General features: G+C 67.6%; 1 protein-coding gene across 1 annotated transcript; it reads left to right on the forward strand.

Moving 5' to 3' along the window:
- On the forward strand, positions 1 to 27,502 carry CDHR2 (cadherin related family member 2). The gene is made up of 31 exons (XM_065409805.1): positions 1 to 49; positions 494 to 559; positions 4,463 to 4,602; positions 5,298 to 5,351; positions 6,431 to 6,520; positions 8,423 to 8,512; positions 12,108 to 12,233; positions 13,072 to 13,212; positions 13,712 to 13,787; positions 14,695 to 14,801; positions 15,036 to 15,266; positions 15,594 to 15,749; positions 16,597 to 16,761; positions 16,895 to 16,956; positions 17,608 to 17,851; positions 18,197 to 18,436; positions 18,969 to 19,038; positions 19,674 to 20,285; positions 21,431 to 21,502; positions 21,880 to 21,929; positions 22,041 to 22,192; positions 22,387 to 22,489; positions 22,590 to 22,678; positions 23,181 to 23,261; positions 23,616 to 23,693; positions 24,357 to 24,417; positions 25,342 to 25,466; positions 25,685 to 25,798; positions 26,491 to 26,571; positions 26,756 to 26,825; positions 27,332 to 27,502. The coding sequence occupies exons 1-31, from the start codon at positions 1 to 3 to the stop codon at positions 27,500 to 27,502; spliced, it is 3,966 nt and encodes a 1,321-aa protein (XP_065265877.1).

Raw genomic sequence — 27,502 nt, forward strand, 5'->3', positions numbered from 1 at the left:
ATGGCCTGGCGCCCGCTGCTGCTGCTGCTGCCCTTGCTCTTGGTGGCGGGTAAGGATTTCACTCCCTGGCTGGCGGGAAGGGGGCATGGCACGCATGGGGGGGCGAGGACGGAGTGGGGGGGCAGGGGGCTGTGATTCCCCTGGGGCTGGGCACTGAGGGTCGGGTTCCCCAGGGCAGGTGCCTGCCCCCGCGGCAGGCGACCTCGGAGACCCGGAGCAGCTGCAGGCACTGGGGACCGAGTGCCCTCCTGTGGGCAGGGGGCCAAGCAGTAACCCCCAAGGACCCAGCCTGCTCACTCCAGATGTCCCTGGAGTCTGGTACCTCCTGGCGTCCCAGCGGCCTGGGGACCAGCTCAAAGCCAGCTGCTCAGGGAGTGCCACGCCAGGTCTGGGCTGGCACCCCCTGGGGCGGGCAGTGCCCCGGCAGCAGGGCGAGGGGGGCTCTGAACAGCTCAGCGCAGGGGCTAACGCTGGGCAAACGTCTCCCTTGCAGTTTCAGGGAACACGGCCCCGAGGTTCAACATCACCATCGCCTACGTGCCCGAGGACCTGGCCGTGGGTGAGTGCGGGGCGGAGGTGGCGGGGCCAGGCCGGGGTGATGCAGAGAACCAGTCACAGGGTTCAGGCCAGACAGCACCATCGATGCCTAGGCTGAGTCCTGACAGCCCAGGCCACCAGCCCCACCCCGCTCCCTGTACGGCACCCAGTCTCCCGGCTGGGCAGCTCCCAGCTGGGCAGCTGTCCGAGGAGAACCCACCACTGCCCGGGGTTAATCACGCGCACTGGGGAGAGCTGCCTTGCGTCTCATTGGAACAAGTCAGGGGTCCACAGTCTGGCTGCTCTGCCCCAGCTTGGGAACAGCCTCTGGACGACCCCTCCAGTGGGCCAGACCCCCGAGGGGGCTCACGCTTCCTTCAGCGTGGGCCCCGCGGCCTCACCGCCTCCTTGCACTGAACCTCTGGGCTCCAGCTCCCCTGTCTCCCCCCCGTGAGCTCTGCCAGCGAGCCCAGCTGAGCCAGACGCCGTCGGGAGAGACGTGTCCCCTCCGCAGGGGGCAATGCCCCTCGCCCAGCGTTCGCAGCGACACTCCCCCAGTGCGGGGGCTGGGCAGGCAGCAGGCACAGCACAGGGAGTCCTTAGGGGAGCCCAGAGAGAGGCAGGTGAGAGCCCGGCCCAGCCTGGCCAGCCCAGAGCCCAGGGAACCCCAGTGTCAGGGGCTGTGTCTGATCCCAGGTGAGAGCCGCGGCTCCTCCCAGCAGCCAACTCTTATCCCCCCTCCCTGGCCTTTGTTCTATAACCCCTAGATCCCTTTCTGCCGTACTCCTTCCTAGACAGACTCTTCCCATTCTGTATGTGTGAAACCGATTTTTCCTTCCTAAGTGGAGCACTTTGCGTTTGTCTTTGTTAAACTTCATCCTGTTTACCTCAGACCATTTCTCCAATTTGTCCAGATCATTTTGAACTATGACCCTGTTCTCCAAAGCAGTTGCAATCCCTCCCAGTTTGGTATCATCTGCAAACTTAATAAGCGTACTTTCTATGCCAATATCTAAGTCATTAATGAAGATATTGAACAGAGCCGGTCCCAAAACAGACCCCTGTGGAACCCCACTTGTTATACCTTTCCAGCAGGATTGGGAACCATTAATAACAACTCTCTGAGTACGGTTATCCAGCCAGTTATGCACCCACCTTATAGTAGCCCCATCTAAATTGTATTTGCCTAGTTTATCGATAAGAATATCATGCGAGACCGTATCAAATGCCTTACTAAAGTCTAGGTATACCACATCCACCGCTTCTCCCTTATCCACAAGACTCGTTATCCTATCAAAGAAAGCTATCAGATTGGTTTGACACGATTTGTTCTTTACAAATCCATGCTGGCTATTCCCTATCACCTTACCACCTTCCAAGTGTTTGCAGATGATTTCCTTAATTACTTGCTCCATTATCTTCCCTGGTGTCACGGACTCACAGATCGTGCCCACTCTTGGCCCCGTGTGGTCCGTGGGGGGTGCCCCTTTCAGTGCGACAGCCCTTCTCGGGGGTCCAATCTCTCTCGGGGTCAGGCCCCTCCACCTCCTGGAGCCGCACCTCTCTGAGCCTAAGCACGTCCGTCTCTTGCCGTGGGCCCCCTCAGGGAGTCCACTCGCTCTGGACCCCCGGGGCCTCCACCCCCGAAGGGGTGGATGCCCCCCCTGTTCTCTAGACTGGAGCGACACTCAGCCAGCATAAAACAGGAGGATTTATTGAGAGTTGAACACAGCACAGGAAACTCTCAGGGCCTCAGGCCTGGCCTCCCTCAGCCCAGCACATCCCAGTCTCTCTGCATCCAGGTGGGCTCTGCCTGCTCCCCCTCTCCAGCCCAGAGCCCCCCTGCTTCCCAGCTGGGCATCTGAGATCACCGGCCCCAGGCCCCACCTCTGTCCTTTGTCTTCTCTCCAGGTAAACAGGGTTGTAAACTGGGGCCTCCTCTCCTCGCTTCTGTCCTCTGGCTGGAACCGGCTGGTCAGGTCACTGGGTCCTCACTCTGCAGCCCATTGTCCGCCCACTGGCCAGAACCGGCTGCAACTCCTGAGCTGGGTCTCCGGGTCGGGGTCTCAGGTCACCGGTCGCTGGGGTATCCATCCTCCAGGCCATGGGCTGGGGTCCCAAGTTCCCTCTCCGGTCCTCTGTAACAACAAACTCCCTCTCCCCTCACCTCGTTAAACCAGTAACACCCAGGGAAACTGAGTCCCATCCCCTCTGCATGCAAACCATTGAAACCCCACCGAAAACAAGAAAATCCCCCACTTCGTCACACCTGGCACAGAAGTTAAACTAACTGGTCTGTAGTTTCCTGGGTTGTTTTTATTTCCCTTTTTATAGATGGGCACTATATTTGCCCTTTTCCAGTCTTCTGGAATCTCTCCCGTCTCCCATGATTTTCCAAAGATTTTCCATAGCTAGAGGCTCAGATACCTCCTCTATTAGCTCCTTGAGTATTCTAGGATGCATTTCATCAGGCCCAGGTGACTTGCAGGCATCTAACTTTTCTAAGTGATTTTTAACTTGTTCTTTTTTTATTTTATCTGCTAAACCTACCCCCTTCCCATTAGCATTCACTAGGTTAGGCATTCCTTCAGACTTCTCGGTGAAGACCGAAACAAAGAAGTCATTAAGCATCTCTGCCATTTCCAAGTTTCCTGTTACTGTTTCTCCCTCTTCACTAAGCAGTGGGCCTACCCTGTCTTTGGTCTTCCTCTTGCTTCTAATGTATTGATAGAAAGTCTTCTTGTTTTCCTTTATTCCCGTAGCTAGTTTGAGCTCATTTTGTGCCTTTGCCTTTCTAATCTTGCCCCTGCATTCCTGTGTTGTTTGCCTATATTCATCCTTTGTAATCTGTCCTAGTTTCCATTTTTTATATGACTCCTATTTATTTTTTAGATCATGCAAGATCTCATGGTTAAGCCAAGGTGGAGATGGAGTCAGACTCAGCGTCTTTTTTCAGTGCCCCACCCTGGCTCAAACAGCGGGCGACATGCCCACCTATGTCTCTTAGCCTCCCTGAGAGCAACTGTCCCCCCACCCCCCACCCCCGGAGCCATGCACAATATAGGGGAAACTGAGGCACAAACAGGATTCATAAAACATTACAGAAAATTCCCACTTCATCTGGCTTCAGCTTCCCGCCACTGGATCTCGCCCAGGCCTTTCTCCACTCAATCCAAGAGCCCTTTGGGACCTGGGATTTTCTCCCTGGGAAGGGCCTTACAGCCTGCAATGATCTCTCCATCTCTGCTGTGATGAGCTACCCAGGCTGCTGGGTGGAGCTGGGGCTGTCCCCAGCAGGGTGGGAGTGTCACGGAGTTTGGGGGAGACAAGGCCCTGCACCCCCGGCTTCCTGCGATTCACCGTGACTCTCAGCAGCAGCAGTAGAATAGAAGGTTTATTAGACAACAGGAAACACAGTCCAAACCAGAGCTTGTAGGCATAAACAGGACCCCTTAGTCAGGTCCTTCTGGGGGGTAGGGATCTTAGACCCCAGCCTTGGGGTTCCCTCTGATTCCCCAGCCAGCCCAAAACTGAAACTCTCCAGCCCCTCCTCCCCTCTTTGTCCCTTTCCCGGGCCAGGAGGTCACCTGATCTCTTTGTTCTCCAACACCTTCAGTTGGCACCTTTGCAGGGGAGGGGCCCAGGCCATCAGTTGCCAGGAGACAGAGTGTCGGCCATTCTCTGTCCAGACAGCATCACATCTGCCCTCTAGGGCTCTGCAACAATCACACCCCTTCTCCCACCACCTAGATAAGAAACGCATAGGGGAAACTGAGGCACCCACACAGTATTCAGAGAAAACATTAAGAACAGTCCCACTTCGTCACAGGGAGAAGCTGGCTGCCTCCTCGGGGGCCCTTGCTGCAGCAGGTGGTCCTCGGACCAGCCCTGTCCCAGCCATGATGTCTCCCCCTCCCCCCCGCAGGAGCCTGGGCCTTCCAGCTGACGGCTTTGGATGCCGATAACGACCAGTTATACTATGGCATGAACGGGCAGGACGCCTACTATTTCTCCGTCAACGCCATGACAGGCGATGTGCTGCTGGCGGCCTCTCTGGACCGTGAGGTGACGGGGCGGCCGGGGGCTGCTGGGCACGGAGATGATAGAGACCAGAGCCAGGGCAGCGGGCGATGCTCCGGGGCCATCACAGCTACTCTGCCCTTGTGCAGCCCAGATGGCACCAGGCCTGCTCCCTGCAGCCCCTCTCCCGGGCAGTGCCAGGCAGCAGCCGTAGGACTCCCACCCCCACTGGGCCTGGCACTCTCGGATCCCACGGGGGAGAGGGCGCCCCTGGCAGTGGCATCAGGAGCCTCCCTGGGGAGGGGCAGCTCCCCGGCGGAGCCCCAGGCCACTCCCCCGCCTCTGCCCTCTGAGCGGGGTGCTGGAGGGAGCCCCAGAGCAGCTCCCCCAGGGAGCACTGGGACGGGGGCAGGGGCTGGCAGGGTTTGGGGAGCTGATGCTGCAGCCCCTCCACAGCAAAGGGAGCAGACGTGAAAGGAGTCCCAGGCTGGGGTCACTGGGGGCTGCGGGTCGGGAGTGAGGGGCGCTGCCGTTCCCATGTCCCCTACAGGAACGCTTCCCCCCACGCCTGCGGGGAGGGGACCTCTAGGGAGCGCAGCTCGCTTTGGTCCCAATGAGCTGCCTTGTGAGGCGCTGAAGTGAAATATGGGGCGAGTCAATGGGAACGGGGAAGGGGGGCAGGAGGGAGCTGGGGCATCCCTTGAGCAGAGCCCCCCAACCCCCTTTGTGTTTCCTTCCAGACAAAAGAGAAACTCAGTGTCACCATCACAGTGACAGACCGGATCAACACCGAGGTGAGGGAGTGGGCAGGGCAGGGGCCATGCCTGGGGGAGCGGGGCAGGATGGGGGCTGGCAGGGGCCGTGCCTGGGGGAGCGGGGCAGGATGGGGGCTGGCAGGGACCGTGCCTGGGGGAGCGGGGCAGGGCGGGGGGGCCGGCAGGGGCCGTGCCTGGGGGAGCGGGGCAGGATGGGGGGCCGGCAGGGGCCATGCCTGGGGGAGCGGGGGCAGGGTGGGGGGCTGGCAGGAGCCAGCCTGGGGGAGCGGGGCAGGATGGGGGCCGGCAGGGGTCGTGCCTGGGGGAGCGGGGCAGGACGGGGGGCCGGCAGGGGCCGTGCCTGGGGGAGCAGGGCAGGGCGGGGGGCCGGCAGGGGCCGTGCCTGGGGGAGCGGGGCAGGGTGGGGGGCTGGCAGGGGCCAGCCTGGGGGAGCGGGGCAGGATGGGGGCTGGCAGGGGCCGTGCCTGGGGGAGCGGGGCAGGGCGGGGGGCTGGCAGGGGCCGTGCCTGGGGGAGCGGGGCTGGCAGGGGCCGTGCCTGGGGGAGTGGGGCAGGGTGGGGGGCCGGCAGGAGCCAGCCTGGGGGAGCGGGGCAAGGTGGGGGGCTGGCAGGGGCCGTGCCTGGGGGAGCGGGGCAGGGGCCGTTCCTGGGGGAGCGGGGCAGGGTGGGGGGCTGGCAGGGGTCGTGCCTGGGGGAGTGGGGCAGGGGCCGTGCCTGGGGGAGTGGGGCAGGATGGAGGCTGGCAGGGGCCGTGCCTGGGGGGAGTGGGGCAGGGCGGGGGGCTGGCTGGTCCATGCCTCGGGGAGTGGGGCAGCAGGTCTGCGTGTGGACGCATGGGGAGTGGGCAGGTTATGCACCCAGGGGCGGGTGCGTTGTGCTGGCAGCTCTTCGGGGACAGACGTGGCAGCAGCTGGTCTGGCCGGGTCTAGTCCAGCCCTGGCAGAAGCTGGTGACTCCTGGTGTCTGCGGGGGTGATTGGATCCGCGCTGTGTCTGGAGCCTGAGACGCTGCGCCCCTGGCGTGCCCGGAGCAGCGCCCGTCGCGGCTGGGCCGGGGCCCCCAGCCCCTGTCCCTGAGCCGGCGCCTCTGCTCCTGCAGGTCTCCAGGAAACTGACCATCATTGTGCAGGACCGGAACGACAACCCCCCCATCTTCCAGAACCAGCCCTACATCACCAACCTCTCGGAGGTACCGAGCCCAGCTAGGCCTTCCCTGACCCTCGCTGTGACCCCGCAGCCTCCCTACACGGCCCGGGGCCTGCGCCTGGGCTCCACTCCCCCGCTGGCCGGGGCAGCCTCCCATGGGGCAGCGCGGCAGAGCCTGGCCCTGCTTTTCCTCAGCCACCGGCCTCCCGTGGGACAGAGCCGCAGCGCTCAGAGCCAGCACACCCCCCCCCCCCCCGAGGAGCCAGCCTCCCCCGAGGAGCCACCCCCCCCCCAGGAGCTGCCTCCCCCCCGAGGAGCCATCCCCCGTCCCGAGGAGCCAGTCCGCACTCCGAGGAGCTGGCTCCCACCCCAAAGAACCGCCCCCCACCGAGAAGCAGGTCCCCACCCTGAGGAGCCGACACACCCGGCACTGGCTGCCCCCCTCGCCTCTGCAGGGCGCTGGGCGGGTCCCAGCAGCAGCCTGGCCTGGCGATGGAGCAGCGCATGCTGGCAGGGGCCTGCGGGCGCGCTGCCAGCATGTGAAGTGAGGGCAGTGATTGGGCAACAAAATGGCAAATGAAATTTAATGTGGATAAATGTAAAGTAATGCACATTGGAAAAAATAACCCCAACTATACATACAATATGATGGGGGCTAATTTAGCTACAAGAAGTCAGGAAAAAGATCTTGGAGTCATCGTGGATAGTTCTCTGAAGATGTCCGCGCAGTGTGCAGAGGCGGTCAAAAAAGCAAACAGGATGTTAGGGATCATTAAAAAGGGGATAGAGAATAAGACTGAGAATATATTATTGCCCTTATATAAATCGATGGTACGCCCTCATCTCAAATACTGTGTACAGATGTGGTCTCCTCATCTAAAAAAAGATATACTGGCACTAGAAAAGGTTCAGAAAAGGGCAACTAAAATGATTAGGGGTTTGGAACGGGTCCCATATGAGGAGAGATTAAAGAGGCTAGGACTCTTCAGCTTGGAAAAGAGGAGACTAAGGGGGGATATGATAGAGGTATATAAAATCATGAGTGATGTGGAGAAAGTGGAAAAGGAAAAGTTATTTACTTATTCCCATAATACAAGAACTAGGGGTCACCAAATGAAATTAATAGGCAGCAGGTTTAAAACAAATACAAGGAAGTTCTTCACGCAGCGCACAGTCAACTTGTGGAACTCCTTACCTGAGGAGGTTGTGAAGGCTAGGACTATAACAGCGTTTAAAAGAGAACTGGATAAATTCATGGTGGTTAAGTCCATTAATGGCTATTAGCCAGGATGGGTAAGGAATGGTGTCCCTAGCCTCTGTCTGTCAGAGGATGGAGATGGATGGCAGGAGAGAGATCACTTGATCATTGCCTGTTAGGTTCACTCCCTCTGGGGCACTTGGCATTGGCCACTGTCGGCAGACAGGATACTGGGCTAGATGAACCTTTGGTCTGACCCAGTATGGCCGTTCTTATGTTCTTATGTTCAGTGGGGCCCTCGGTGCGTTGGCGTCAGGCCGGACACCTTGGCCAGGCCGGGGCTGACCTGGGACCAGCAGGGCTGCCAGCGCATGCTGAGTGGGGGGCTCCCGAGCCAGGCCGCGGGGGCTGTCACTGACCCCCCTCCCCAGGTTGGGCACACGCTGATTGGCAGGGGCATTCGCCAGCCCCAGGCAGCCCCTGTGGGGAAACGCCAGGGCTGTGGCACGCGGGGCGACGGGTCCCCAGCGTCTCGGGTTCCCCCAGACGTGGCAGCTCCGGGCACAACACCCTGATCCCCTGGGTGGTGCATCCAGCCCCGTGAGACGCCCCCCGAGCTGCTGCTGCGAGTGACCCTGCTCTGTCCGCGGGGGGTGCCCAGGGCTGCGCCAACTTCCTGGCTGCCAGGTGCTGCCCCGGACCTACAGGCACCTTCCAGGACAGTCCCACCTGTCCCCTGTGTTTCAGACCTGTCCGATAGGCAGCGCCATCTACAGAGTGCTGGCCACGGACGCCGACTCGGGCAACGCCGGCAGAGTGCGGTATGAGATCGTGTCGGTGAGTGCCGGGGATGCCTCAGCGGGGCGGGGGAGGGGGAAATAGTTTGGCTGGGCCCGGCGCGGGGCCGGGAAGGGGGAGATGGTTCGGCTGGGCCCGGCGCGGGGCCGGGGAGATGGTTCGGCTGGGCCCGGCGCAGGGGAGATGGTTGGGCTGGGGCCGGCGCGGGGGCCAGGGCGGGGGAGATGGTTCGGCTGGGCCCGGCGCAGGGGAGATGGTTGGGCTGGGCCCGGCGCAGGGGAGATGGTTGGGCTGGGCCCGGCGCGGGGCCGGGAAGGGGGAGATGGTTCGGCTGGGCCCGGCGCGGGGCCGGGGAGATGGTTCGGCTGGGCCCGGCGCAGGGGAGATGGTTGGGCTGGGCCCGGCGTGGGGCCAGGGCGGGGGAGATGGTTCGGCTGGGCCCAGCGCAGGGGAGATGGTTGGGCTGGGCCCGGCACGGGGCCGGGAAGGGGGAGATGGTTCGGCTGGGCCCGGCGCGGGGCCGGGGAGATGGTTCGGCTGGGCCCGGCGCAGGGGAGATGGTTGGGCTGGGGCCGGTGCGGGGCCAGGGCGGGGGAGATGGTTCGGCTGGGCCCGGCGCAGGGGAGATGGTTGGGCTGGGCCCGGCGTGGGGCCAGGGCGGGGGAGATGGTTGGGCTGGGCCCGGCGCAGGGGAGATGGTTGGGCTGGGCCCGGCGCGGGGCCGGGAAGGGGGAGATGGTTCGGCTGGGCCCGGCGCGGGGCCGGGGAGATGGTTCGGCTGGGCCCGGCGCAGGGGAGATGGTTGGGCTGGGCCCGGCGTGGGGCCAGGGCGGGGGAGATGGTTCGGCTGGGCCCAGCGCAGGGGAGATGGTTGGGCTGGGCCCGGCACGGGGCCGGGAAGGGGGAGATGGTTCGGCTGGGCCCGGCGCGGGGCCGGGGAGATGGTTCGGCTGGGCCCGGCGCAGGGGAGATGGTTGGGCTGGGGCCGGTGCGGGGCCAGGGCGGGGGAGATGGTTCGGCTGGGCCCGGCGCAGGGGAGATGGTTGGGCTGGGCCCGGCGTGGGGCCAGGGCGGGGGAGATGGTTGGGCTGGGCCCGGCGCAGGGGAGATGGTTGGGCTGGGCCCGGCGCGGGGCCGGGAAGGGGGAGATGGTTCGGCTGGGCCCGGCGCGGGGCCGGGGAGATGGTTCGGCTGGGCCCGGCGCAGGGGAGATGGTTGGGCTGGGCCCGGCGTGGGGCCAGGGCGGGGGAGATGGTTCGGCTGGGCCCAGCGCAGGGGAGATGGTTGGGCTGGGCCCGGCACGGGGCCGGGAAGGGGGAGATGGTTCGGCTGGGCCCGGCGCGGGGCCGGGGAGATGGTTGGGCTGGGCCCGGCACAGGGGAGATGGTTGGGCTGGGGCCGGTGCGGGGGAGATGGTTGGGCTGGGCCCGGCGCAGGGGAGATGGTTGGGCTGGGCCGGTCCTGCCAGGGCCAGGCAACCTAGCCAACCGGGCGCTGCCAACTCCGCTGGCAGCCGCTAGAGAGCAGCATTGGGCCACGCTGGCCTCAACCACGTGCTGGGGGGCAGCTCTGAGAAGAGGCGGTGGAGGGGCAGGTGGCCCATGGGGGGCTGAGAGCTGGGGCATGTGGAGGCTAGGGGATGGGGGGCAGCAGGCTGGGGGGGAGATTCGGGGGCGCGAAGGGGGTTCTTGGAGCTGTGCTGCAGCAGGCACTGGGGGCAGGGCTGTGGGGAGCTGTGGCTGGAGGGGGTATGGGGGGGCTGTGGTGGGGGGCTGTGGCTGGAGAGGATGAGGGGGGCTGCGGCTGGAGAGGATGGGGGGGCTATGGCTGGAGGGGGCACGGGGGGCTGTGGTGGGGGGGCTGTGGCTGGAGAGGATGAAGGGGGGCTGTGGCTGGAGAGGATGAGGGGGGACTGCGGCTGGAGGGGGCGCGGGGGGCTGTGGCTGGAGAGGATGGGGGGGCTGTGGCTGGAGGGGGTGCGGGGGGCTGTGGCTGGAGAGGATGAGGGGGTCTGTGGCTGGAGGGAGTGCGGGGGGCTGTGGCTGGAGAGGATGATGGGGGGCTGCGGCTGGAGGGGGTGCGGGGGGCTGTGGCTAGAGAGCATATGGGGGGCTGCGGCTGGAGGGGGCGCGGGGGGCTGTGGCTGGACGGGGTGTGGGGGGGCTGTGGCTGGAGAGGATGGGGGGGCTGTGGCTGGAGAGGATATGGAGGGGCTGCAGCTGGAGGGGGTGCGGGGGGCTGTGGCTGGAGAGGATGAGGGGAGGCAGTGGCTGGAGGGGGCGCGGGGGCTCTGGCTGGAGGGAGTGCGGGGGGCTGTGGTGGGGGGCTGTGGCTGGAGAGGATGAGGGGGGCTGCGGCTGGAGGGGGTGCGGGGGGCTGTGGCTGGAGAGGATATGGGGGGCTGCGGCTGGAGGGGGCGCGGGGGGCTGTGGCTGGACGGGGTGTGGGGGGGCTGTGGCTGGAGAGGATGGGGGGCTGTGGCTGGAGGGGGTGCGGGGGGCTGTGGCTGGAGAGGATATGGAGGGGCTGCAGCTGGAGGGGGTGCGGGGGGCTGTGGCTGGAGAGGATGAGGGGGGGCTGCGGCTGGAGGGGGCGCGGGGGCTGTGGCTGGAGGGGGTGCGGGGGGGCTGTGGCTGGAGAGGATGAGGGGAGGCAGTGGCTGGAGGGGGCACGGGGGCTCTGGCTGGAGGGGGTGCGGGGGGCTGTGGTGGGGGGGCTGTGGCTGGAGAGGATGAGGGGGGCAGTGGCTGGAGGGGGCGCGGGGGGCTGTGGCTGGAGGGGGTGCGGGGGGCAGTGGTGGGGGGGCTGTGGCTGGAGAGGATGAGGGGGGGCAGTGGTGGGGGGGCTGTGGCTGGAGAGGATGAGGGGGGGCTGTGGCTGGAGGGGGCCCAGGGCAGGACTCACTTGGAAGAGCTGTGCAGGGCCCTGGAAAGCCCAGGAGTCTGGGGGACACGTGGCTTAGCTCTGCCCTAGCCCTGCCTCGCCCAGGGGCAGGCAGCCGGCACTCACTGCCTGACGGGGCTGTTGGCGGAGCTTGGGGGGCAGCCGGGGAGCTGCTGGGAACGGCACGGGGTGCAGGGGGCTCTGGCTGGAGAGGATGAGGGGGGGCTGCGGCTGGAGGGGGCGCGGGGGGCTGTGGCTGGAGGGGGTGCGGGGGGCAGTGGTGGGGGGGCTGTGGCTGGAGAGGATGAGGGGGGGCTGTGGCTGGAGGGGGCCCAGGGCAGGACTCCCATGGAAGAGCTGTGCAGGGCCCTGGAAAGCCCAGGAGTCTGGGGGACACGTGGCTTAGCTCTGCCCTAGCCCTGCCTCGCCCAGGGGCAGGCAGCCGGCACTCACTGCCTGACGGGGCTGTTGGCGGAGCTTGGGGGGCAGCCGGGGAGCTGCTGGGAACGGCACGGGGTGCAGGGGGCTTTGGCTGGAGAGGATGAGGGGGGGCTGCGGCTGGAGGGGGTGCAAGGGGCTCTGGCTGGCTGCGGCAGGGCGTGGGCTCTCTGTGGATAGGGAGCGATTCCCCTCCTTTTGAGGGTCCCCTGTCTCCATCCCTCCCTCGGTGAGTCCCACGGCGCTCTGGGGGGGGGGATGGGTCTGCGTCCTGGGCTCACACACAGCCACCCTCCTGCTCCCCCTCCCACAGGTGATCCCCGACGCCGCCAAGAATCACCAGCTGTTCTACGTCCTGCAGAACGGGACGGTCGGGCTGAACGGCTCCCTGAGCTACAACAACCAGAGCACCTACTACCAGCTCCAGATCAAGGCCACGGTGGGCCAGCCGCGGGGGGGCTGCGGGGGGGCTGGAGGGAATAGGGTGGGGGGTGCAGGGTGGCAGGGAGTACGGGGGGGGCTGCAGGCGCTGGGATCTCACGGGGTCTCTGCTCCCCAGGACAGTGGGGCAGCCTGTGGGGGGGCTGGAGGGAATAGGGGTGGGGGCGCAGGGTGGCAGGGAGTACGGGGGGGGCTGCAGGCGCTGGGATCTCGTGGGGTCTCTGCTCCCCAGGACAGTGGGGCAGCCTGTGGGGGGGCTGGAGGGAATAGGGGTGGGGGGTGCAGGGTGGCAGGGAGTACGGGGGGGGCTGCGGGCTCTGGGATCTCACGGGGTCTCTGCTCCCCAGGACGGCGGGGCAGCCCGTGGGGGGGCTGGAGGGAATGGTGTGGGGGCGCAGGGTGGCAGGGGGATGGGACAGCTGCAGGGGGGCTGGAGGGAATGAGGCGGGGGGGCTGCGGGCGCTGGGATCTCGTGGGGTCTCTGCTCCGCAGGACAGTGGGGCAGCCTGTGGGGGGGCTGGAGGGAATAGGGGTGGGGGCGCAGGGTGGCAGGGAGTACGGGGGGGGCTGCAGGCGCTGGGATCTCGTGGGGTCTCTGCTCCCCAGGACAGTGGGGCAGCCTGTGGGGGGGCTGGAGGGAATAGGGGTGGGGGCGCAGGGTGGCAGGGAGTACGGGGGGGGGGGCTGCAGGCGCTGGGATCTCACGGGGTCTCTGCTCCCCAGGACAGTGGGGCAGCCTGTGGGGGGGCTGGAGGGAATAGGGGTGGGGGCGCAGGGTGGCAGGGAGTACGGGGGGGCTGCGGGCACTGGGATCTCACGGGGTCTCTGCTCCCCAGGACGGCGTGGGCTGCCAGGAAAACTGCACCTACCTGAGCTCCGTCGCCTACCTGTCTGCGAACGTGGTGGATGAGCCCGACCTGGCCCCACAGTTCCTGAATGAGCCCTATGTGGGGTCGGTGCCCGAGAACTGCCCCCTGGTAAGAGGCGCCTGCCGCCTGCTCCGCCCCAGTGCCCTCCCCTCCGGCCAGAGCCTGGCGCTCATGACATCACCGCCTGTTGCCATGGAGCAGAGCGATGTCAGGGAGTCCCCCGCCTGGAACGGGCTGCATGCCCAGAGCCCCCCTTGGGGCTGCCCTAGGCAGGCGGGGCCCATGGAGACTACAACTCCCAGCATGCCTTGGGCCTGAACATGCTGTGGGGAGCCAGGGGGGCGTGAGGGGGGGGAAGGGCCTGGGGTCTCACGCTGGCCCCCTTGGGGGTGCTCCCCTGGGCAGGTCCCGTGCTGAGCAGGGACACCCTGCAACCCCCATTCGATTCCCTGGGGCCCAGGGAAGGAGAGGCTGAGCCCCCCTCTGCCAGAAGTGGGGGTCCGGACCTGCCCCTGCTGTGGGGAGGGGGTGAGCTGGGCAGAGGGGGGTAGCAAAGCCATCATGGGGTGTACAGCGAGCCCCGCCCTCACCAGGCTCCTCGTTCCAGGGGACCCCGGTGCTGACCGTGTCGGCCATCGACAGAGACAAGGGCCTGAACTACGCCCTCAACTACAGCCTCCTAAGTGAGTGACGCTGAGGGGCGGGGGGGGACAGGCGGGGGGCTCCCTTCGGCTCCCTCTCCGGGGGCGCTCATGCCAACATGTGTGGGAATTTGGGGTGCATGGGGGCAGGTTGGGGGGCTAGCGCAGTGACTCCGAGGGGCTGAGTTTGGGGGGGCAGGTTGGGGGGCTGGGGCAGTCACTCCGAGGGGCTGAGTTTGGGGGGACAGGTTGGGGGGCTGGGGTAGTCACTCTGAGGGGCTGAGTTTGGGGTGAGGGCAGGATGGGGGGGTGGGGCAGTCACTCCGAGGGGCTGAGTTTGGGGGGGCAGGTTGGGGGGCTGGGGCAGTCACTCCGAGGGGCTGAGTTTGGGGTGAGGGCAGGATGGGGGGCTGGGGCAGTCACTCCGAGGGGCTGAGTTTGGGGGGACAGGTTGGGGGGCTGGGGCAGTCACTCCGAGGGGCTGAGTTTGGGGGGGCAGGTTGGGGGGCTGGGGCACTCACTCCGAGGGGCTGAGTTTGGGGTGAGGGCAGGATGGGGGGCTGGGGCATGAGCAGAGGCCCAGCCCTGTGCAGCAGCGAGGGGCCACGTCCCCTCTCCGTGCCAGGGGCTGGGTAGCTCCTGAGCGGTGGGAGAGCCGCCATGCGGGGGCGCTGGAGAGCACAGGGCGCTGTTAGCCTGGAAGCTTAGTCCAGCTGCACTCACAGAAATCACGGACCCAAGGGTGCTGAGGGGCCGGGGCGGAAGGTGCTGAGACCCCCATGGCCTCAGCGGCCGCCATCTCCCGGGGGAAGATCCCTGAGTGCTGGGGCCGTGTCTGGCAAGTGGCTCTGGCCAGTCCCGGCTGGCGACGCCCCCCCAGTGCCCCATTCCCCAGCCCGCATGGCCAGTGGGCACCCAGCCCTCAGCTCTCCTCCACCCTCATGCCCAGATGCCAGCGTGCCGTTTGCTATCGACCTCGCCACGGGCACCATCACGGTGCGCAGCGCCCTGGACAGAGAGCAGCTGCCCAGCGAGGAGGTGCTGCTGGAGGTGCTGGTGAGTAGGAGGCAGCCGTGAGAGCCCTGCCCCCCCCCGACCCCGCTCCTCCCCCTCTCCCCGGTGTCCCTGGCCTCCCACCTGACCCATCCCCCTCCGGTACCCCTGGCCCCCAGCCTGACCCGTCCCCCCCAGTGCCCGTGGCCCCCCACCTGACCCATCCCATCCTCCCTTCCCCTGACCCCTCACCCCACTGCTGCCCCTGCCTGACCGGGCCCGTCCTCTCCGCCCCAGGCGCAGGAAGAGAAGCTGGACATCTACGGGCAGGTGGCTCAGGCCAGCACCACGGTGACCGTCCAGGTGACCGATGTCAACGACAACACGCCCCAGTTCTACGACTGCGAGCTCCCCGCCTGCAACTTCGCTGCCAGCCCCCAGAGCCGCTTCGGGGGCTCCCTCGAGGAGCATTCCTCTGCCGGGGTGCCTGTGCGTGACCTCCACATTGTGGCCCACGACCCTGACAAGGTGGGAGCTGCTGGGCTGCCCCCTGCCCCTGGGCATCCACCACCCTGAGGGGTAGGATCGAGGGACATCGGCCGGGCTGGGAGAGCGGGGGCTGGGGGTCAGGATTGGGGTCATCAGCAGGGCTGGGGGTCAGGATCTGGGGGATCCGCAGGGCTGGGGGAGCAGGGGCCACAGGTCAGGATCGGGGGGATCGGCAGGGCTGGGGGAGCAGGGGCCACAGGTCAGGATTGGGACCAGTGCCCGACCCAGTTGCTCCCCTGTGGGGTGTGGCCGGGGTGGAGCAGGCCCCCAGCTGCCGGGTTTCTCCCCCTCCTCTCTCCCGGGCAGGGCTCCAATGGCGCCTTTGAGCTGCAGCTGCAGGGCCCGGACGCCGCCTCCTTCTCCGTCTCGCCCACGAGGATCACGGGCACGGGGGCGGTGCAGGTCCTGGTGAAGCACCCCAGCACCGTGGATTACGAGCGGGTTCAGGTGATAACAGTGGAGGTGAGAGCCCCGGAGGCTGCAGGGGGACAGGCCCCAGAGCCAGGCTGGGCCAGCTGCCGGTCCGGGGGGCAGGCCGTCTCCAGCGTGCCTACGCTGAGGGCTGCAGGGGGGCTGCATCCCGTTGGGCTGGGCAGGCGGGGAGGTGCCGCTCCCCCTGGCCTTGGGGCTGCCCGACGATCCTCCTTTGTGCCTGGCCACATTTGGCCGAGCCCAGAGCCCAGAGCCCAGAGCCCCGGGGGCCGGGACCTGCGTCGCTGCAGTGGGGGAACCATCCCTGTCCTTGGGGGGCGGGCACCCAGCGTGGGCAGGGCAGCTCCAGCCTCATTCCCCTGAGCCCAGCCACAGGCAGCCCCAAGGGAGATGGGGGGGATGGGGCAGACGCGGTCCCTTCCACTGAGTATGGGGGTGCTCGGCAGGTTTGGGGGGACGCGGTCCACAGGCGCCAACTTTTTTTGGTGCCGGTGGGTGCTCGTGCCCTCCCCTGACTCCACCCCTGCCCCAAAGTCCCTCCCCCAACTCCGCCCCTCCCTGCCCCTATTGGACCCCTCCCCAAATCCCCACCCTGGCCCCGCCTCCTCCCCCAAGCATGCCGCGTTCCCCCTCCTCCCCCCCGGGGGCGCAAGCGCTGGGAGGGAGGGGGGAGACGCAGGACCCAGCGGCACGCTCAGGGGAGGAGGCGGAGGCAGAGCAGAGGTGGAGGTGAGTTGAGGCTGGGGGGGGCGGGGAGCTGCCGGTGGGTGCAGAGCCCCGGAGCACCCACGGCGTTGGCGCCTATGACGTGGTCCCTTCCCCAGGGGAGGGGGCTCAGTGGGTTTGGGGGTGACGTGGTCCCTTCCCCATGCTGCAGATCGTTGCCAACGACACCAGGAACCCCGGGAACTGCTGCTCCATGGCCACAGTGACCATCCAGCTGCTTGACATCAACGACCACAGCCCGGAGTTCGGGCAGAGCACGTACCGGCTGCAGGTGCCGGAGAACAGCCCAGCGGGCACCGTCATCTCCAACATCACGGTGAGGGAGCCCGCGGGGGGTGGGGTTGTGGCAGGCACTGGGGGCCCTGGCTGGGGCCCAGCCCCCCCGATGGCCTCCCAGGGGCTGGGCCCCGCTGCTGCTGTGACCAACGGGGCCCTTCTGGCTTTTGCAGGCCACTGACCCGGACAGCGCCGGCTTTGGCAGGATCACCTACAGGCTGCTGCCCGAGAGCATGTACGTACCCTGCCGCGCCCCTCACTGCCACGGGGAGGTCCTGGCCGGGCTCCAGAGGGGCTGGTGGGACTGTGCCCGGTGGTCCCCAGGGACCCAGCCTGCCTCCAGCCCGGCGTGCCGGGAACGGACGGGTCCATAGGCACCAACTTTCTCGGCACCGGTGGGTGCCCGCGCCCCGGCTCCACCCCATCCCCGCCCCTGGCCCCGTCCCCATTCCAACCCCATCCCCAAAGTCCCCGCCCTAACTCCGCCCCCTCCCTGCTCCTGTTGGATCCCTTCCCCAAATCCCCGCCCCAGCCCCGCCTCTTCCCCCAGCACGCTGTGTTCCCCCTCCTCCCCGCCCCGCGAATCAGCTGTTCTCTCCCGCAGGCACCGCCCCTGCAGCTCCCATTGGCTGCGGAGCCGGTGCTCGGGGCAGGGGCAGCGTGTGGAGCCCTATGGGCTCCCCCGCCTAGGAGTCTGACCTGCTGGCCACTTCCGGGACGCAGCGCGGAGCCAGGACACATAGGGACTAGCCTGCCTTAGCCCCGCAGCGCCGTTGACTGGACTTTTAACGGCCCGGACGGTGGTGCTGACCGGAGCCGCCAGGGTCCCTTTTAGAGCAGCTGTTCTGGTCGAAAACCGGACACCTGGTCACTCTATGTCCCGCAGCCTGGACATCTTTGCGGTGAACGCCAGCAGCGGGGAGGTGCTGGTGCGGAACGGCAGCTTGCTGGACCGCGAGACCCGCCCAGTCTATTACGTCACCCTGCAGGCCGTGGACGGGGGGAACATGACCGGCTCCACCTACCTCGACATCACCCTGCAGGACGCCAACGACAACGCCCCAGTCGTCAGCGGTTCCTACAACATCTTCATCAACGAGGAGCAGGAGTACATCAGCGTCCAGATCCAGGTGGGGCTGAGCCCTGGGGGCCGATGCCCTTGCCCCACTTCTCCAGGGGACTAGCCGGCCCTTGGCACCTTCCAGCCGTACCCTTTGGCTGCTCCCTGGGGCCGTCTAATGAGGCTCCTTTAACGGGGGCGCTGGGGCTTTCCCGGGGCTGTGGGGAGCCCGCTGGAGGCCAAGGGTCAGGGTTCCCTGGCTCTGTAACGGTGCCAGGGCTGGGTGGGCAGGATGGTGACCAGTTCCCAGGCATGAGGCACCGTGCGCTGCTGGGCTTGTGGGGGGGGGCGGGGGGAGCTCTGTGGTGGGGGTCCCTGAGTCCGGCCCTGAGCCCTCCGGCGGCCTCGTTTCCAGGCCTTTGACAACGACGAGCCCGGCACCAACAACAGCCGCCTGCGCTTCCAGCTGGAGCCCGGGGCCTTCAGCGCCAACTTCACCATCGACCCCGCCACGGGGGTGCTGCGCAGCCTGGGGGCGCTGGACCGCGAGGCCCTGGAGCCGGCGCTGCAGGGGAAGGTGGTGGTGACCGTGCGGGTGCACGACCTGGGCGTGCCACAGCTCAGCTCCCTCGTCAACGTCACCATCACCGTGGAGGTAACCGGGCTCCCAGCCGTGCTGGGGGGGGCCAGGCTGGGGGGGCGGGGCTCTCGGCTGGAGTGGGCGGGCCAGACTGGGGTGGGCGGGGCTCCTGGCTGTGTTGGGGCGGTTGGCAGGCTGGGGGGCGGCAGGCTGGGGGGGGCGGGGCTCCTGGCCGTGCTGGGGGGGGCGGCAGGCTGGGGGGGCGGGGCTCCTGGCCGTGCTGGGGGGAGCGGCAGGCTGGGAGGGGCGGGGCTCCTGGCTGTGCTGGGGGGGTGGCAGGCTGGGGGGGCGGGGCTCCTGGCCATGCTAGGGGGGGGCGGCAGGCGGGGGGGGGACTCCTGGCTGTGCTGGGAGGGAGTGCGGAGGGCTCCTGTCCCGAATCTTTCTCCTGGGGAAGGGGAGCTGTGAGAATATTCCTGGGGCCCACGCTGGGCAGGAAGCTGCTCCCCCTTCCCAGCCCCAGGGCTGAGTGCGGGCACACGTCTGCCCCTCGCCCAGCTGGGCACCATGCAGGGCCCAGACGAGTGGCCTGGGTTTCTCTCCGCAGGACGTGAACGACAACGCGCCTGTGTTCCTCAACGCGTCCTACGCGTTCTCTGTGCGGGAGGGCCTGGCAGGTACAGGGGCCGCCTGGTCGGGGGCGCACTTGTGGGGCGCATTGAATCCCAGCAACCGGCCAACGGGGTCTGGGCAGGGCTGACTGAGTGGGGAGGCAGGGGGCACTGTCAGTCCAGTGGCGGGGTGGGGAGAGGTGGGGGGCGTGCAGGGGGCAGTGTGGAGCGCGGGCAGGGCAGGGGCAGTGTGGGCGCGGTCAGTCCAGCGGCAGGGCAGTGGTGGGGGGCACCAGGGGGCGCGGTCAGTCCAGTGGCAGGGGAGGGGTGGGGGCAGCGTGAGCGTGGTCAGTCCAGCGGCAGGGGTGGGCAGGGGACACCAAGGGGCACGGTCAGTCCAGCGGCAGGACACGGGTGGGCAGGGGGCACCAGGGGGCGTGGGCAGTCCAGTGGCAGGGCAGGGGCGGGCAGGGGCAGCGTGGATGTGGTCAGTCCGGCGGCAGGGCAGGGAGCACCAGGGGGAGCGGTCAGTCACACGGCAGGGCAGGGGCGGGCAGGGGCAGCGTGGGTGTGGTTAGTCCGGCGGCAGGGCAGGGGCAGCGTGGGTGTGGTCAGTCCGGCGGCAGGGCAGGGAGCACCAGGGGGAGCGGTCAGTCCGGCGGCAGGGCAGGGGCGCCGCTCACCAGTTTCCCCGTCCCCAGGCGCCTTCGTGGGCAGCGTGGAGGCAGAGGACGCGGACCAGACCGAGGTCCATCACCGAATCTCCTTCCAGTTGGTCAGCAGCAGCGGCTCCAGCAACTTCCTGCTGCGCTCCATCCGCCTGGGCCCGGGGCACTACCAGGGCAACCTGTCCCTGGACCCCGACGTGGCGCTGGACTACGACCGGCTCAGTCCGGCGCGCTTCACCCTGACGGTGCAGGCGGAGAACACGGGCACCGGCGACGCCCTCAATGTGGTGCCCTCCACGGTGCAGGTGCAGGTGCTGGACGTGAACGACGAGCCGCCCACCCTGGTGCCGGCCTCGCCGCAGGACGTGAGCGTGCCCGAGGACGCCCAGCCAGGGCTGCTCACCACCCTGCAGGCCTCCGACCTGGACACCAACCACTCGCTGCACTTCCAGGAGCTGGGCCTGGCCTGCTACAAGGGCGCAGGGTCCGCGGGCCGCGTGTGCCAGGACTGGTTCTACCTGGAGCCCAACGGCTCCGTCTTCCTCAACAGCTCGCAGCTCGACTATGAGGCCTGCGACCGGGTGACCATCGCCCTGCGTGTGGAGGACACACACACCGAGGAGGGCAACCCCTACAGCAACAACGGTGGGGCTGGCCCCACAACCTCGCCTCCCGCTGCCCCCCACGCGACGCTAGCTGTCCCAGCCTCGCCCAGCAGGGGGCAACATGGGGAGTGGGGTGCTGGCTGAGGGGGTGATCCCGGATACTCTGGCCCTGGCCTCGCCCAGCAGGGGGCGCTGTGGGGAGTGGGATGCTGGCTGAGGGGGGTGTTCCCGGATACTCTGGCCCTGGCCTCGCCCAGCAGGGGGTGCTGTGGGGAGTGGGGTGCTGGCTGAGGGGGTGATCCCGGATACTCTGGCCCTGGCCTCGCCCAGCAGGGGGCGCTGTGGGGAGTGGGGTGCTGGCTGAGGGGGGTGACCCCGGATATTCTGGCCCTGGCTTCGCCCAGCAGGGGGCGCTGTGGGGAGTGGGGTGCTGGCTGAGGGGGTGATCCCGGATACTCTGGCCCTGGCCTCGCCCAGCAGGGGGTGCTGTGGGGAGTGGGGTGCTGGCTGAGGGGGTGATCCCGGATACTCTGGCCCTGGCCTCGCCCAGCAGGGGGTGCTGTGGGGAGTGGGGTGCTGGCTGAGGGGGGTGACCCCGGATACTCTGGCCCTGGCCTCGCCCAGCAGGGGGCGCTGTGGGGAGTGGGATGCTGGCTGAGGGGGGTGACCCCGGATATTCTGGCCCTGGCCTCACCCAGCAGGGGGCAACATGGGGAGTGGGGTGCTGGCTGAGGGGGTGATCCCGGATACTCTGGCCCTGGCCTCGCCCAGCAGGGGGCGCTGTGGGGAGTGGGGTGCTGGCTGAGGGGGGTGACCCCGGATATTCTGGCCCTGGCCTCGCCCAGCAGGGGGCGCTGTGGGGAGTGGGGTGCTGGCTGAGGGGGTGATCCCGGATACTCTGGCCCTGGCCTCGCCCAGCAGGGGGTGCTGTGGGGAGTGGGGTGCTGGCTGAGGGGGTGATCCCGGATACTCTGGCCCTGGCCTCGCCCAGCAGGGGCGCTGTGGGGAGCGGGGTGGGAGCCCTGGCTGTGGGGGGTGATCCGGGCTGCCCTGGCCCCAGCAGCAGGGATCGGTGCGCATGGACGGAGGCAGGTTTTGAAGGTCCTGTGGGGCGGGGCTGGGGGCGGGGGCGCCGCAGAGACCCCTGATCTGTGACGTGGGCTCTCGCTTTCGTGTCCTTCGCAGCAACGCTGAGGATCCTGATCAGTGACGTGAACGACAACAGCCCGGAGTTCCTGCGCATCAACGACACCTTCGGTGAGAGCGCAGGCTTGGGGGCCCTGCGTGGGGGTGAGGCCGGGGCCCTGCGCCCAGCCAGCCAGCGGGGCCTGTCCTGAGCGCTGGCAGGGCCCTGAGCCTTGGGAGCAGGGGCGGGGCGCGGCCACCGCTGCCAGGGCCGGGAGCCTGGGGTGTGGAGCAGGACTCGGGTGGTGCCCTGGTGCCACCGTGCAGCAGTCGGTGCCGGTCACTTACAGCCCCTGGATGCGAGTGGTGGCACGGGAGCCCCGTGAGCTCGGCAGGTGCCCGGTTTTGCCCAGTGGGCTCCAGCAGAGGGTGGCTGCAGCTGCCATGTGCCGTTGTGAGCTGAGCCGAGCGCTGGCCGCGACTGAGCCGTCTCCCTGTCTCCTTTGCAGTTGTGGTCCCTGAGGTCTCCCCTGTGGATCTGCCGGTGGCTGTGGTCAAGGTGAGGAGGCTGCGGGTCCGGGGCAGCTGCCCTTGGGGGGCTTGCAGGGGGGCAGCCCGGAGCAGGGGGCTGTGCCGGCGGGGCCATGACATGCCCGGTCTCCTGTCGCAGGCCAGGGACGCCGACTCGGGGCTACACGGAGCCATCACCTTCAGCATCTCCAAAGTCCTGTTCCTCCAGGACAACGGGCCCTCCCACACTCTCACCAGTGTCTTCAAGGTGGCGACGGCGGCCGAGGGGGACCTCTACGTCGGCAGCATCCAGTAACGCCGGGGCAGGGAGAGAGCTGGGCCTGGGGGGCAGCGGGGCAGGGAGAGAGCTGGGCCTGGGGGGCAGCGGGGCAGGGGTAGCTGGGCCTGGGGGCAGTGGGGCAGGGACAGAGCTGGGTTGGGTGGGCAGTGGGGCAGAGGTAGCTGGGTTGGGTGGGGAGCGTCTGAACACCCTGCTGTCCTGACAGAGTTGCAAGCAACCTGGATGGGTCGTTAAAGGGCCGGTACCAGGTGACGGTGGAGGCCAAAGACAGCGGGACGCTGTCGCTCAACTCCTCGGCTGTGCTGGACGTGAGTACGCTTCCGGCCCTCTCTGCGGCCAGCGCTGGGCACGGCACCGTGCCCACACCCGGCCTGGCTCACCCACCAGCTCTCCCTCCCCCCACTGCAGATCTTCACCGTGGACCAGAGCTACCGGGTCAGGCTGGTGTTCTCGACCTCCGTGAACGAAGTGCAGGAGAACTCGGACAGGATCAAAGCGTGAGGGGTCCCTCGGCACAGACGGGGCGGGGTGTCACAGTCACCTGGCCGGCCATGTGCACCCGCGCGTGTGCAGACGACACGGCGGTGTGCACCCCTAAGGGGACCGGTGGTGTCCAGGACCATGTGGCAGACTCAGTGCCCACCTCCCCCCGCTATTCCAGTCCCACCTTCCCATCAGCCCTGCAGCTCCCCGCCCCCTTGCTGCGTGGGCCACGGGCTGCACCGGCGGGGCCCTGAATGCCCAAGCCGCCTGGTGCTGCTGGCCGGTGGGGAAGGCCCCCGGGGCACCATGTGCCCAGGTGTGCTCCCGCTCGGGACCAGCTTTGACCCGTGACGTTGGAGGGGAGAACCGGATGCCCCCACCTGGCTCTGGCAAGTGGCACGTCTCTACCCACCCCCAGGCCTGCGAGTGGAGGGCTGAGGCAGCTAGACTGGGGCTCCCTGGGGCTGCGGGCGTGGGGCACGGCCCATGTACCAGCCTCCCCCCTTCTTGCTCCAGGGCTCTGACGGTGGCGACCAGGACGACGGTGTACGTGGCAGTGATCCAGTCCGCGACGGATGCGCAGTCCAGATCGTCCAGGTGCCCGAGGCGTGGGAAGGGGGCAGGGCACAGGCCGGGTGGGGGTGGCCAAGGCCGTGGGGCCGGGGCAGATCCTGGGGGAGGGGTGGGGTGGCGCAGGCTGGAGAGAGGGAGGTCGGTGGGGGTAGCTCTGGCAGAGGATGACGACAAGACAGGCGAAGGCCAGGTGCTTGGCGGCTGCTGGCCCTGGGCCCTGGGTCTGCAGTTGGGACGTGCGGGGAGCCGGGACAGGGGCTAAAGCAGGGGCCGGGGGCCACGGGTGTGGGATGGCACCGCAGGGTTGTGACAGGGCCGGACTCTGGGGCTGGCATCGACGCGTTCCCGGCTCACATGATGGCCTCTCGCGTCCTGCAGGGCCCAGGAGAAGTCCGTGATGGAGGCGTACTTCGTGTACAGCAACGGGACGGCCCTGGGGGTGAACGAGCTTAGCATGTGAGTGAGGTTAGCTGGCAGGGGGGCGGGCAGAGGGCTGTCTGTGTGTGGGGTGTGCTGTGGGCGGGGTGTGTGTGCAGAGGGCTGTCTGTGTGTGGGGTGTGCTGTGGGCAGGGGGCGGGCAGAGCGCTGTCTGTGTGTGGGGTGTGCTGTGGGCAGGGGGTGGGCAGAGCGCTGTCTGTGTGTGGGGTGTGCTGTGGGCGGAGTGTGTGTGCAGAGCGCTGTCTGTGTGTGGGGTGTGCTGTGGGCGGGGTGTGTGTGCAGAGCGCTGTCTGTGTGTGGTGTGTGCTGTGGGCAGGGGGTGGGCAGAGTGCTGTCTGTGTGTGGGGTGTGCTGTGGGCGGGGTGTGTGTGCAGAGGGCTGTCTGTGTGTGGGGTGTGCTGTGGGCGGAGTGTGTGTGCAGAGCGCTGTCTGTGTGTGGGGTGTGCTGTGGGCGGGGTGTGTGTGTGCAGAGCGCTGTCTGTGTGCGGGGGGTGCTGTGGGCAGGGGGCGGGCAGAGTGCTGTCTGTGTGTGGGGTGTGCTGTGGGCGGGGTGTGTGTGCTGTGGGCTGTCGGGGGGGGGCCATGGGCAGGGGTCTGGGGGGCACCGTGGGTGGGATGCCCGAGCAAGGGCTGTCTAGGGCAGCACAAGTGGGGTTCACATCTGGGTTGTGTCCTCAACAGACTGGTCCAGAGCAACTCGCAGGCGCTGAGCGAGCTGATCCAGCTGGGACTGACCATTATTGTGAGTGTGGCGGAGCCGCCTTGGCTGGGGGGGCGGCCGCAGGAGCCAGCCGGGCTGGGGATGTGCTGGCTCCTCCCGGAGGAAGGGCTGGGCTGGGCAGGGCGTGTGGGAACCTGCCCCCTTAGGGCCACGGCCGCTCGCCTGAAAGCAGCACGTCGCGTCAGCCGCCTCCTCGCTGGGTTTGGAGGGGGCACCGGGGCTGGGTACCTAGGGGAGGCTGGCGACAGCCTGGGCCAGCTGGAGCTCCCAGGACCGGGGGCACTGCGGGGAGGGGTTCCCGGGGGAAGGCTGAGGGCAGGGGAGCAGCGAGAGCTTTGCTGGCTGACCCCCCCAGAGAGCCGGAGCAGACGGCCCGAGGGGGCTGATGGCAGGGGAGGCTGCGTGTTGGACGGGACCGGGGGACCGGGGACGAGGGATGCTCCCCCGGGGAGGACGATTTCCCAGCACAGAGGTGGGGGTCCGGCCGGAGGAGAGGGGTTGCACTGTACTGGAAGGGCTGGGATGGCTGACCTGGCAGTGGCGTAGGCCAGAGCTGAGGTGGAGGACGCTGGCGCGTGGTGCACGCCATGTTGATGGGGTAAGGGCAGTGCCCCGGGGTGAGGAAGGGGCTGGTATGGGCTATTTGCACTGGGGGGTTGCAATTAACTGGCCCCAGGGAGGGTATCGCCGAGTCTGTGCAGCTGGCATGGGTTCCTGGGGCGCTGAAGGAGGCGGGTGGAGGTGGACACGCTGCAGGTCACTCCGGGCAGGACTGCCCTGTGACAGAAGGGTGGGTCCCTCTAACACAGCGACCCCCCCAGCCCCTCGGCAGTGACCAGGCTGCTGGCTGGAGAGGGGCTGGTCCCCGCTCTGGGGGTGGGGGGGTGGCACAGCCTGTGCAGCGGTGGGATCCTGGTGCGGGGGGTGACGTGTCTCTATGCCCAGGGCCCCGGGACAGTGGTGGAGCCCAATAAGGAGAACGAGCTGGTTGGCATCATCGCGGGGCTGGCTGGGGGCCTGGTGCTGCTGCTCCTCGTCATGACGCTGGCCTTGCTGGCCACCAGCCGGAGGTAGGAGACCCCCACCCGCTCGGCCCCCGGCCCTGCCGACCCCTGCCTGTCCCGCCCCATATCTCCTTCTGCTGCTCCTGCCCCTGCATGTCCCCTGCCAGTCCTGTGCCCTCCTGTACCATTGCAGGTGCCAGCCTGTCCCCGTGTCCTGCACCAGCCAGCACTGCCCTCTGCTCCACGCCCCGTCACTCACCGCTGCCCACTGTTCGCTTTTGCAGCTACAGGAGGAAGCTGAAGGCCATGAAAGCGCTGAAGGTGGCGTCCACGCTGACAGCCAACGTGGCACAGCAGGGGCCGGCCATCCCCGGGACAAACAAATACAACGCTGAGGGGTGAGCATGGCCGGCAGGAGGGGGGCTCAGTGCGCCCCCAGACCTGCCTGGGCACCCATCCCTGGGAGCAGGGGCTGCAGCCTGGCCAGGGGAGCTCCAGGAGGGTGGAGGCAGGGCTGTGACATGCCCCAGCAGGGGTCGCTGGGAAGCAGAGAGGGGGTGGCAGTGCCATGGGGTATGTTTGTGGTGGACGTTCCTGGGCCCAGAGCCGCTCCCACCCCACGTGCTGCACCCGACTGGGCACCAAGGGCCATGTGCCAAAAGAGCAAAGGCCCCCTGGGTGGCCCAACAGCATGTGAATGGCCTCTGGCCGCGTGTGCCCCGCCAGTGCCCCGGCTGCACACGGCTCCACCTCGGGGTGCATCAGGGTGGGGGCTGGGCTGCTGCCTTGCAGTGGGGCTGGGGCTGCTGCACGGTTGTTGCGGTGTAGCTGGGCATGGATGTTTCTGTGTTGTACTGCCTGTGGTTGTGTCGTGGTTGTGGTGAGTGTGGCTGTGCTGTTGTGTTGTGCTGGCTGTGGTTGTGTCGTGGTTGTAGTGGCTGTGCTGTTGTTGTGTTGTGCTGGCTGTGGTTGTGTCGTGGTTGTAGTGGCTGTGCTGTTGTTGTGTTGTGCTGGCTGTGGTTGTGTCGTGGTTGTGGTTGTACTGGCTATGCTGTTGTTGTGTTGCTCACCCTGGTTGTTCTCTCCCCAGGGCTAACCCCGTGCTCAATCTCATGCTGGACGCCCCTGCGGACCTGGGCTTTGACGAGGACTCCAACTCCGACGCCGCCAGGTGGGACGGGAACGTGTCCTTGGGGGGCTGGGCTGTGGTGCCCCGGCCCCCATGGGGACCAGCCCAGGGAGCCCGCCCTGTGCCCTTGGTGTCCCCTCAGCCCCGCGGGCGGGCGCTCTGACCGGACGGGCACTGCCCAGCCTGACGACACCCTGGCTAATCTGTGCTGCTCCCTCTCCCACAGCCTGAACTCGCTGGACGAAAACATCGTGGAGAACCTGGCGGAGGGCAGCCCTGGTCCCCCGGAGCTGCAGGTGAGTGAGCAGCCCCCGCGCCCACCTCTACGGTGGTGGGCATGGCCTGCGTGGCCGCGTGCTCTGCCCGTGGGACGCCCGCTCTGGCCATGCACTAGCTCTGCCTCCACCACGCTCCGTGCCAGCCTGTGGGCAATGGCCGTGGCAGCTCCCTGGCTTTGGTGCCCACGTTGTGTCCTCGCCTGGCAGCGCCATCGCCCTTCACTGCGGGTGCGCCTGGCACATCTGAGGGGGAGGTGGGGATGGGAGCCCAGGACTGGGGGGCGGCCGGCACCATGGGGGGGTAATTAACGGTCCCAGCAGCTGTCAGACACTGGACTGCTTGGTGGAGCCAGGACCCCAGCTGACTAGGGAGGGCAGCCAGGCTGGGGGGAGGGGCGGGGCACCCCTGGGGACTGGCACTTCCGTGCACTCACAGCCTGGCTCCCCATGGTGCAGCCGCGGAGGATGCCATAGCTGTGGGTCCAGCTGCGGCCACACGACTCCCTGTCGCTCTCCCTCCGCAGCTGGGCTGGGCGGGGGCTCCGGCACAGCTGGGCAGCTGTGAGGAGCCCCTGACGGCCGCCCTGCAGGGCCACCGCACGACTCTGGCTAGCGAGCCGGCTCGGCGACCGGAAGACCCCAACAAGGCAAACTTCACCTTCAGCAACCCCTGCCTGGACACCACGGACCTGTGA

This window comes from Emys orbicularis, chromosome 8 (assembly GCF_028017835.1).
Source record: "Emys orbicularis isolate rEmyOrb1 chromosome 8, rEmyOrb1.hap1, whole genome shotgun sequence".
Taxonomy (NCBI): Eukaryota; Metazoa; Chordata; order Testudines; family Emydidae; genus Emys; species Emys orbicularis.

Bases quoted from the DNA above. Each gene is read 5' to 3' on its own strand.
- CDHR2 (XM_065409805.1), top strand. From the start codon at position 1: ATGGCCTGGCGCCCGCTGCTGCTGCTGCTGCCCTTGCTCTTGGTGGCG. The intron at 15,750-16,596 runs GTGAGAGCCCCG...CCCATGCTGCAG, and splicing joins TTCAGGTGATAACAGTGGAG to ATCGTTGCCAACGACACCAG. The intron at 21,930-22,040 runs GTGAGGAGGCTG...CTCCTGTCGCAG, and splicing joins TGCCGGTGGCTGTGGTCAAG to GCCAGGGACGCCGACTCGGG.